The sequence below is a fragment of the Lathamus discolor genome, chromosome 2, assembly GCF_037157495.1.
Source record: "Lathamus discolor isolate bLatDis1 chromosome 2, bLatDis1.hap1, whole genome shotgun sequence".
NCBI lineage: Eukaryota > Metazoa > Chordata > Aves > Psittaciformes > Psittacidae > Lathamus > Lathamus discolor.
This window is the reverse complement of record NC_088885.1, coordinates 112218459-112230686: the sequence shown is the minus strand read 5'-3', so window position 1 is coordinate 112230686 and position 12228 is coordinate 112218459. Positions and strand designations below refer to the sequence as shown.

At 41.9% G+C, this 12228-nt stretch overlaps 1 protein-coding gene across 1 annotated transcript in view; it reads right to left on the bottom strand.

Annotated features, from left to right (window-relative positions):
• TTC39C (tetratricopeptide repeat domain 39C) overlaps positions 1-10860 on the bottom strand; it is a 37910-nt gene extending 27050 nt beyond the window's left edge. The window contains exon 1 of the mRNA XM_065668133.1: positions 10488-10860. Within this exon, the coding sequence (XP_065524205.1) occupies positions 10488-10633 (146 nt within the window). The 5' untranslated portion in view covers positions 10634-10860. The remainder of the gene's footprint in view (positions 1-10487) is intronic.
• Positions 10861-12228: the final 1368 nt, after the last annotated feature.

Sequence of the window (12228 nt, the reverse complement as noted above, 5' to 3'; positions counted from 1 at the left end):
ACTGCAGGACTACTGTAGTCACACAGACCACAAGGCTCCAGTAATGTCACACAGAAGGCACTTAATAATTTCAGGACCTCAGCGGTACTACTGACCCACAACATTCAGCAGTGGGCTGCCAGGTTATATAAAACACTGACTTCCAAGACTTAAGAATAGGTAACATTTATGCTACAGGTACATATATTGCTATAGTACAGGATTTAACACTGCAAGCTTCAGATTAATATAGCCTTTCAACATAGGACAGGTACTCGAAAAACATGGAGAAAGTTGCATATAGCTTATTACAACACAGATTTACAGTAATAAACCCATATTATAATACAAGAGTTTATTAAAAAAAGAACAAGGAAAAAAGAAAAACAAACCCTACAACTGAAGTAATTACAATTATTATAACTCTATAATAAAGTCAATAATTCACACCCCACCTCTTCTCACTTTTTGATTTAGCATAAATACCTAAAAGCAAGAACATGAACAAAAGAAAAAGAAAGATAAACAGTGAATGCAAGTAACACAAGTCAGAACAGAAAACCTTTCCTTTTTCATATGTACATCCAGAATTGAGCAATGTGTATAGATATAAGATCAACGTAACTTGCCACTTTTTCATAATTTTTTCAAAACAAAAACAGGTTCGGTATTTTCCCCTGTGTTGGCAGGCTATCAAAGAACGACTGCCACCAAATGCTTCAGCTATTCAGTACCTGGACTGTTCTCTACCAACATCTGTGTTACACAGAGCAGGAGAAATCAGCTACTCAAGTTAGACTTCTGCAACTGGCATTTTGAGCATGAACTCTTGCTGCAAAAGGCACATGACTATCTTTTCACAGTTTTCAACTCATGAGGCATATGGGACCCATTCAACAGCCAGTCTTATCACCAAACTCCACAGCACATAACCATACCTACAAGGTCATACCTACTGCACTATCAACACCAATGAACCTAAAACTGCAGATCAGTACAAGCAATTTTATACCCTGATATAAAAACCTGCACTTACATCATACTTTCAAGGAAGCTCAAAATTAAACCAAATGTTTCATTTTGTTTCATTATTAAATGTTTCAGTAGGTATCTCTAGATATGACCTAAGAAATAGTTATTTAGGTTTGCACTTCCCAGTAAGATCCTTAGGACACACATCTTGAATATTAAGTGTGCATCCACAATGACAATGTTACTTCACTACCACACATGGATCCAAGGAAACTAAGTTAATGAAGTAACTAAAATTTCAGCATCTGAACACCTACAGAAAAATTTACCTGTAAATTTTGTGTTACACTTTAGTTAAGACTTTGCACAACAGTACCAAGATTTTGACACACTTTTCTCCCCCTCTCTGAAACGCGCATAAGCAAATCAAACAAGCTTAGTAACATACACATTTGGCTCTCAGAAGTAGCATCCAGACATCCCTTAGAACTTGGCAAGAAAGATGTGAGTTTTATTAACAAACTATAAATATTGTGGAATTACCAAATAAATAGTAAAAGCGCTGCATATGAAAACATCTTAAGTTCCAGACCACTTTTCATTTCCTATTAATTTCTAGAAAAAGATCCTCCTGTTGTTGAAATAGTTACTGAAGCTTAAAAAATAAAAATTAAAAAAAAAAAAAAAATTAATCAGCTTTAGAGGCAAACTAATTCCCTGTCTATGGAAACAATATTTTCATATAGGGCAACTTGAATAATGGCCATGTTTGAGAGTGAAACTACTAAAATGGAATAAACGGGAATACAGTTGAAAAATCAAACAGCATACACATACTGCTGTTTCAACAGCTCAACATACATGCTAATACAAGCATACTATTCAGACATTTTTAAAAAGTACATTTTCTTTTCAGGACTGCAAGAGCCTGTTTCTGAGTGTGCCCAAAGAATTGGTAAATGCACCATCCCTGGCAGTGTTCAAAGCCAGGCTGGACAGAGCCTTGAGTGATGTGATCTAGTACAAAGCACCCCTGGCCCATGGCAGGGGGGCTGAAATTATATATGATCTCAAGATCCTTTCCAAACCTAACCATTCTATAATTCTATGTGTGTGAAAGTAGCAGCATTTAAATAAGCGTTTTGAAAGGTTTTATATTTCTTTTTGGTAAATTTTAATAATATGTTAAGACAGGCAGCTAGTTACAGTTGAGAGCCAACCGCTCTTCCAAAATTACAAAAAATACTGAAGTACTTACTGCGAGCAATGAAAATTTGTCCAAGTGAAGAGAAGTTTCTTCACCAAATAAATACTTATCTTTTCAACTGATCTTTCAAAACTGCTTCATTTGTTTGCATTCTAACATTCATGGCTCACTTTGCTAACAGCTCATCCCCTACAATCAAAGATGACAAAAACCTGGCGAGCTACATTATTCTGATGTTATCACCAGCTGCAATACATTAGGTAAAACATTGCACATTACTTCTTTTTAATTTTCAGTCACTCTGTCTATAAAAAGCATTGTCATTACAGTACATACGAGCTGTAGCACATAAGGACCCTGAAGCAAGAAAATGTGATGCATACTATTATACTGTGTCTGGGAGATGCTTTTGCTGAGACCATGGAACAAAACATGAGAACTTTACCACAGGAGCTCCTCAGAAAGTTTTGTGTCATCACTAAAGAAAATAAGAGACACTTCCACCATATTTCTGCATAGTCACTGGGTAGAGACTATAGCTGCAGCTTTATGAAAGTTCATTTTTTAAGGTAACTTCAGCATTTAAAATCTGTTTCAAACAACTACTGTGTTTAGTGCTCAATCTTCGCCAATATTCTGTTGGCTGACAAATTCTTCAACAGTTTAGGGTTACCTTTTCCTCGAGAGCTAGGAAAAAACACTTTGCAACAGCACAGAACTGTCCCAGTAAACACTAAGGCATGACTAATGATGACAGTAAGCTTCTGAGAAAAGCACAATTTCATGAAAACAACTCTCAGCTCAAACTCCTTCTAAGTGACCTTCAGCATCAGACATGATTTTACATCTTTTGACAGATTCCAAAAAGTTAAGACAAAAAAAAAATGATGCTGCACTTGAGAAAATACCAACAGCAACCCAAAGGCCATATTGATGTTGACAGGAGTTACGGAACTGAATACAAATGAACATCGGGGCACTGCACTACCTGGGTTGTCCACACTCCTTTGAAGCAATAACGTCCATTAAGAAAAATCTCAAGGCTTTTAATTAGCTCAAAGATGAAAAAAAAATTGTCTCCAGATATATTTGTAAAATACTGTTTGCACCTCAGAAGATATCTTTATTATAAGAAACTGTGCTATTAACACCATTTACACAAGATACCACAGTAAAAGGTTGTATGTATCAATAAATTTGGCATGTACAACCATGCTTAAGTCTGAAGTCATAAGCTTAAGAGTGCTGAAGCAGACCTTTCTCTCAGGCATATGAACTGGTGTTATATTGCTCCTCCCAATAAACCCTGACTAATTCACCTCATTTCATGGCATATCCCCAAGACAGTAATTCACTGCCAGAAGAAAGGTTTTTGCTGTGCCCCATTTTCATACTCATAGAATCAACTAGGCTGGAAAAGACCACAATGGTAACATTCAGAAGTTTTAAGCCCTGGTATAAGGCTGATATCATACAGCTCAATTTTACCATTAAAAAAAAAAAAAAAAAAACCACAAAAAAAAAAAAAACAGAACCAAAGCACACCAAAAGAAAAAAAAATCAATTACTCCTCAGTATTTTCTTTTTTTCTATAGCCATTTCCATTATAGTATTCCACTTACAAATACACCACTTCTAAAGCTACTACAGCCTAGCTCAGGTTTAAATTTATGTAATGTAATTAACCTGCTAACATTTCCTCCTTGCTCTTCTAGGCACTGCTATATTAAACACAGTCCACTAAGAATTCCAATCATCATACAGCAATGCTAAATTTGAAACAAAACAAGTTATTTTCCTCCAAAGCATGAGTGTAATGCATAATGAAAAATGAAGAATTCATGTAAGTTCACAGATAAATATAGAAGCAGCTACTGAATATTTTAGAACATGCAAAAATACATATAACCTATATACCAAGGTTAAGGAATTTACTGCAACAACATACAAATCCTTTGGTCCTTACTCCATCATAGATTATTCTAGAATATAGTCTGAAAAAATATTTGTGAGACTACAAACATAAGACAGTTGCTTACACAAGTACACAACCAATACTGGTATATGAAATTAATAAGGCAATATATATGTCATGAAAGCATTACAGTATTAAGATACATTGAGAACTGCAAATGTCAGATCTAGGGTTAGTTTCTATTTCATAATAAGGCCAAATTTGTTTTAACTGTTAGATGAGCCCCTAGCATACACTTCTATTTTCACTAAGAAACACGTAATCAAAAGAGAAATTCAGTAATATAAACAGAATAACACTGTGGCCCTGTCTCATCCAGTTCTTACAGGATTTGTCTTCTCTTTCTGTAAATTAACAAGGAATTACTTTGCTTTAACTTCAGGCTGTTAATTCGATGCACAAGAATATCAAAACACTGGGAATTATGAAAAGGATTTTAAATTGGACCTTTACTTTGAAAAGTAGTTACAAAGCTGACACACAATCTAGTTATATCAACTGACTTGTACTAATCGTCCAATTACACACTCTTTAATCCATACAAATTACGGACTTTTCCAAAATATTTTTCCACTGTAGGTTCAACTAACCTGACCGAAATTACTTTCCAGGACAAACTATAGTAACTTAACTGACATCATGTAATATCTTAACATCTTCAAGCTCCTGAAGTGTATTAGAACAAAAACATGTCCATCCCATCACAGTAACCTGAAATAATTTACTAGGAGATCAAAGAATGGATGACTAGGAAGCAGGAAGAGTCTTTACCATACCTGTATCATTCACAGAGTTAAAACAAGATCTGCTTGATATCACATCTCTTCTACCATCTCCACCAAATCTGACTTCTAACTTCCGAGTTACAAACTCAGATTTTCAGTTAGCTTTCTGTCATCATCCCTTGGACTTCTAGCCACCAGATTTTGCCCCGAATGGGGACCCAAATTGATCTTTCAATCTCCCTCTACCCTTTGTATCACTTGTTTTGGCAACAACACCCATGTCTGCCATTAGAGCTACAAAACTAGGCTTCACATTCAATGCAATCATCTCTATGTACCCTATGTCTGGAAGATTTAAACTGTAGAACACTTAAAATTTTTCTAATTTATCCACATAACTGCAAAATTGGCACTGGTTTTATGTGCCTCACTATTACTATAATGGGCTCTGCATAGCCTTGAGCAATGAAATCTTACCTCACTTAAGGTACCTATTTATTACATATTAAGAATATTGCTGCTAAAAAACACTACCCTCATATATAACTCTCCTTTCTATACATCCATCTAGCAACTGCCCATCTGCCTATCACTGCAATAAAAAAAAGCAGCACACAGGGATGCTACGAGGGCACACATGACTCAATTCTCACACTGCTGATCAAGATGCCATCATCCTTCTCTCAGCTGACTTACATCAGTTGCCACAATGCAGTCCTTATCTTTTCAGAAGCTATCAAAACATCTACTAAACTACTACACTTTGTTCTTATGGATCCTTTGCTAAACTACATAATGTCTGGCCTAATGTCACCTTGTATCAACTTGCATTTGGGCCAAGAGTATTTTGGCCACAGACATAATTTTAAATTCCTAGTATTAGGTTCTGTCACTCCCAATGGAATTTCTAACGTTTGTATGTCTGTTAATATGTATACTGTAACAGGGAATCATAGAATAGTTAGGGTTGGAAAGGACCTTAACATCACCTAGTTCCCCTGTCATAACTTTAAAATGTCAGGTTTTTGAAGTAACCATACTAAGCTTTTTTCCATTCCTTTCCCATTTCCTCCAACCTTCCATTCTTCTCTATGCCCTGCTTTACCCTAGCAGGTTGTACCGTGTTTTCCTATACTGACCCCATTCTTCAAATCTTTACACATTTTGTCTTAAAGTCGTATCTCCTCTACATCATCCCAATCTCCTTCTTTGAAGATGACCTTATTATATACATTATACTTCTCCATCTTATACCATTTCTCTTTTCATTCTGATTCAAGCTGAAGACTTTATCAAGCCTTCTCAGAGGTAAAACTCATTCATGTAAACAATCAAATGTTTCCCTGGTAAGAGACAGAAGATTGCTGGATTTCTTGTGAGATGATATCCCTGATCTTATGCTTTATATTGTGAGTCAACATTCAGCTACAAAGCTCCTGTTTTATTTGACACTGTTTTCTCTCCTCTTAGCTGGAGGAAGTTTTTAAATCATTTCTGAATTGCAAATGCTCTTAAAAATACATTCTTTTGACAGTTTCTTCCTTTCTTCAGTGTTTAGGAATCCACAAAGCTAGAAGGGGAAAAACAACACTCCAATTCCAGCCTTCTTGCTAGTGCCAGGGTTGCTTACCAAAATTATACCATCCCATAGGCTGATGGTGTGCTTCAACTCTAGTGGCGGTGTCCTTAGTTAACCTTTGCATCTCTTGCAGCTTTCACAGGTACTCAAAGTTTAAACTGATGAGAACTGGAGTGGTGTCAGCATTGCTCAAGCTGAATAGAAAGATCAATACTCGACAGTTCCAGATATGAGTTAGCAGTGTGGGGACCCAAGACAGCTTCAAGCATTAAGGACAGTGGTGCTCTCACTGATTCACGGAAACATTACACTCATAAGGAGGTGATCCTGCCCCTCTACTCTGCTCTTGTGAGACTTCACCTGGAGTATTGTGTGCAGTTCTGGTGTCCTCAACATAAAAAGGACATGGAACTGCTGGAACAAGTCCAGAGGAGGGCCACGAGGATGATCAGGGGACTGGAGCACCTCCCGTATGAAGACAGGCTGAGGAAGTTGGCGCTGTTCAGCCTGGAGAAGGCTGCGTGGGGACCTCATAGCAGCCTTCCAGTATCTAAAGGGGGCCTATAGGGATGCTGGGGAGGGACTCTTCATCAGGGACTGTAGTGACAGGACAAGGGGTAACGGGTTAAAACTTAAACAGGGGAAGTTTAGATTGGATATAAGGAGGAAATTCTTTCCTGTTAGGGTGGTGAGACACTGGAATGGGTTGCCCAGGGAGGTTGTGAGTGCTCCATCCCTGGCAGTGTTCAAGGCCAGGTTGGATGAGGCCTTGTGTGGGATGGTTTAGTGTTAGGTGTCCCTGCCCATGGCAGGCGGGTTGGAACTAGATGATCTTGAGGTCCTTTCCAATCCTAACTATTCTATGATTCTATTCTATGATTCTATTTGGTTCACATCCAGAACACCGTCACCACGAGCAGGTGGAGGATCCGGACTTCTTAAAAAATATACGCCTAAGAGAAAAGTATGTTGATGCTACTTGCAGATGATTTTTCAAACCCATGATGTCACATCTTCCCTCATAGTATAATTTAAAACAAGTCACAAACTACACCTGACAAATCATTAACTGCTTTACAGAGGTACAACATGTCATTGCAACTGCACAGAGTATCTGACATATAACAGACACATTCATCTGACTTCTTCAGGTTCTAAATAAATATACATGAGCTCTAAATACCAAAAGACAAAACACTATTCTCCCATGACCAACACAGAAACAATGGCTCTTTAGCCAGTAACTTCAAAGTACCACCACTCTTCATAGGCAACACTTTACTGGTGTGGTTATATACATGAAACACAGCTGCAATTTCTACCCTGGTTTTCTCCAGGACTGCATTATTACCAGCTTTCAAATATAACTGATTTGGGGTTCATCAGCCAGCCTTCTAGAAAAGGCAAAAATGCAGAGTAAGAAAGCAAGCATTCCTTCTTTGGAATGGCAGCTGTCCTTTAGCTCATCAAGGCTGTCAACTGGCCCACAGAGATAGCAGCATTGGTAAGAATTAATTTTTCACAAAATCCTTCAGGTGGCATACAGAGAAAAAAAACTAATAAAAAGCAGAAGCAAAACAAGCAGTTTCTAAGAAACAGTTTTAACTAGTTTAAATAATGTGGGTAATGAACCTGAAGTTCTGATGAATACTTGAGTTTCCACAGAGACTTATAGGTTTTTGAACAGTTCCCGTAAGAAAAAATAAATAACATTCCTCCCTTCCCTGCCAGAATTCATCCGACAGCTGTTTAGGTTCTGAAACAGAGCTAAACTACCTGCTTACGCAGAAGTCTAGAGTTAACACTTTCTGTAAGAGACTGAATTTCAAGATACAGCACTCACTCACACCGAGTTCAAAAAGCTGTATTTCAGACATCTCTGAGCTCTAGTGCTGCAAATTACTAACATCCACATTAAACTATGGAGAGCTCCCAAAAGCTGCTCATTTGGCTTACCAGCCCCATTTAGGATGGGTTCTATTTCATATTGTCAAGCATGTACCAAAAAAATATACTAATTTAAGATGGTATGCAAAGAAACATTAACAGCTTTACTCAAGTCCTTGAAGAAAGAACACATCCAAGGACATACAAGCATGAAACCAAAAACCATTAGGAAAAAGAAGGTGACCTCACTGCACATCTCCAAAATTTCTGATTTATAGGAAGTTGAGCATACTTTACTGTACCTTCTCTCATGTCTAAAGCAAAGTTGCAACATACAGCTAATCTGCCATTCAATAAAAGTCCATTAGTTCACAGAAACAACAACCCTGCTATGAATTCTGGGATGAGGTAGATGGGGCCGGAGATTTTCACAGTCATGTAAAAAACTAAGACAGCAATTATCAATATATGAATCATAAAAACTACTTAATCTAACTAAGGAACTCCTATTTACTCCTGGTAGGTAATATCAAGACCAAACTGAACTTAAACACACTTCTTGATAAAATTTGAACAAAGAAAAGCCCACACCTGGGGGAGGGGGGAGAGAAAAAAAGAAAAAAATGTCTGCATTTAAAAAAATCATCAGTAATAAATCTTCTAGGTAACCAAGATCTTGCAAAAAAGATCATTATTCACCCTTTCAAGGGAAGATTGCATTTTGAAAACAGGAATCTTAATAACTTTACTCCCTAGCACTATTATACAATGTAAGAAGCATCACGTATTTAGAATTCCTAAACTACTTCCATATTCACACTACTGAGAGAAAGCAACGGCACAACACAACCAGAAACTGGAGAAGAGTAAACCTCATCAAGTGCTCCTTAAAATTAGCACCTTAAAAAAATACGCAAAGCAAACAACCAAAACCAACAGGCTCCTTAGATACCTAGAACAATTGAGGACCCTAACAGACCCAAGAAACAAGGGTGCAACTCCATACAAACGTGAGCTGCACGTTATGCATGTGAGGAATGCAGAATAGGGACCCAACCTGTCACCTGCAATGTTGCAGTTAGCTCCACGCAACTATATTGCGTATGTAACACAGCAGTATATACTAAAAACAGAATGGCATGCTTAATATTAGATTGCAGCAGGTAGACAGTGAACTTATGATTCCATTATTATTCAGGGGGGGCTTTGTTAATTTGCCTCACTGCCCCCACTCTACATCCAGACATCCTTTTTGTAAGTAAGATTTAAGTACATAAGTACACCATCGCTATGATATGCTATTTTAAGTCCATGTCTTTTTTAATCACAAAGACAACAACAGCATAGTGCATATTAATTATTCACAACGTATGCGCAATTACAGCAGCTCAAGCTTGCCTGGAACACGTTAGTCCTCGGAAAAAAAAACCGCAAGGGCAGGTATGGACAATCTCTTCTTTAAAACCGACTTACACAGTTGCATTAACGCCATTCCTACCGGGTAACTACTTAACGCACAAACCTTGACACGACGTACGTAGGGATCATAAACATAATTTTACAGCCTGAAGAGAATCACAGTAGCGTTCACGGATCAGATCACACATGAGCACCAGAGCAAAACTCCCCTTCCTCCCCCCCCCACCCCGAGCCGTCTCCAGGCACACGTGCGTGTTTACTCACGGTCGTTAGCGAAACGCGGGCGCTGTCACTGAGGAACCCGCCGACCGACCCCTGCCCGGCCCTTTCTTCCCCCGCCCTTCCACAGGGCGACACCGCAGACCCCACAGCGCGGAGCTGCAGCCTCTCACCCACCGCCGCGACGGCGAATCACGCGTGCCCCTTCCCCACAAAGGGCGCCGGCTGAGGCGGCAGCCGTGCACAACCCTCCCCGCTCCAAGGAGTCACGCAGGGCAAGGCTGCCCGCGCCAAGACCCCTGACCGGGGTAAAGGAACGGGGGGGCCTCATGGCTCCGCCGAGGAGCGGAGGCCGTCTGAGGGTTGAGAGCGCGGCCAGCGCGGCCGCGCAGGTCGGTGGCGGGGACAGGTGTGCCGAGGCCGGGCCACCTGCGGCGGCCGGGGCGCCCGAAGCCGTGCTGGGGGACTGCGCCCAGGGAAGAGAAGAAGGGAGCGATCGGTCGGCGGAGGAGCGGTCGGGGCTACCTGTATTTCTTGAAGAGCTGGTCGGACTCGCGAAAGCCGTTGTTCAGTAGCATGTTGATGCCGGCCAGCGCCAGCTCCGCGTCCTCGATGGGCAGCGGCGCTTCCCCATCCTCCCGCCGCGGCGGCGGCTGCTCCGAGCCGGCCATAACGATGAGGAGGCAGCGGGACCCAGCCGGCTATCCTCTATCTATCTATCTACCTACCTACCCACCTACCTACCTATCTATCTACCTACCTATCCGCCTGCCCCCTCCCGGTGCCACCTCACCGTGCCTGACGGGAGGAACCGGAGACGCCCGCCACCGGGACACACTCCCCTCACCCAGCCGCGCCACAACTACCCACCACCGCCTCGCGCCCGCAAGCCCTCCAAAAGCAGCGGCGCCCGCCTCGCTCCTCAGCACGCAGGCGCCAAGGAGCCGCGCATGCGCGGGAGGGCGGCGCGCTGCGAGAGGGGCTGCGGGAGGCGGTGGTTGTGTGCAGTCTGACGGAGCTATCGGCTGCCCTGGGCCCGCCGCTGCCTGGGGGCACCGTCCCTGTGGCACTGATCCAAGCCGGGCGCCGGCTGTGCGGCTTGGGCAGGGCTTGTGTGTGGAGCTTGCTTGGCTTGTCTTGTCCCGTCCCCCGTTTGGGTTTTCCCCGTCCACACGCACGCCTCTCCTCACCGGCGCAGCACGGGTGGCTGGCTGGCTGGCTGCTGACTCTCCATTCTCCTCTGAGGCTTCTTGCAAAAGCAGCTGGGTTTTTTCACGGGTGGGAAGCGGCGGCTGGGGCTGCAGCAGGGCCTTGGGTGTGAATGGGTGGAGAATGGGTTGAGAGCAGCGCTAAGGAGAAGGACTTGGAGGTGCTGGTTGATGAGAAAGTGGACGTGAGCCGGCGGTGTGTGCCCGCAGCCCAGAAACCAGCTGTGTGGTGAGCTGCATCAAAAGGAGCAGGGCCAGCAGGTCGAGGGTGGTGATGATGAGGTGGTTCTCCCTCTCTACTCTGGTCTCGTGAGACCCCACCTGCAGTACTGCATCCTGCTCTGGGGCCACCAACGCAAGAAGGATGTGTGGGAGCAAGTCCAGAGGAGACCACGCACCTCTCCTATGAAGACAGGCTGAGAGAATTGGTCTTGTTCAAAGAGAAGGCTCTGGGGAGACCTTGGAGAACCTTCCAGTGCCTAAAGGGGCTACAAGAAAGATAGAGAAGAACTTTTTACAAGGGCATATAGTGATAGGACAAGGGGGAATGGCTTTAAACTGAGAGAGTAGAGTTAGATCATATATTAGGAAGTTCTCCCTTGTGAAAGTGATGAGACACTGGCATAGGTTGTCCAGAGAAGTTGTGGCTGCTCCATCCCTGGCAGTGTTCAAGGGCAGGTTGGATGAACCTTGGAGCAACCTGGTCTAGTGGAAGGTATCCCTGATCACAGCAGTGATCCCATGACAGGGGGCTGGAACTGGACGACCTTTAAGGTCCCTTCAGACCCAAACCATTCGTCTTTCTATGAAGCAATGAAGGCCTCCTCCAATAATGGCAACTTTCCCTTTCCCAAAGCATTTTTTTTTTTTAAAGTGATTTCAGTCAGTGAAACTGACTTTCTAGCAGAGACTGGAGTTCCTCATTTGTATAACAGTGACTTCGTGACTTCTTAAATGCAAGTCTGCGAAACAGGAGTTTGTAGGAATTTACTCACTAGTTCTTGACACCTACCTCCATTAGTAGCAATGTAAACTTGCCTGTGATGCTTACAGCAAAC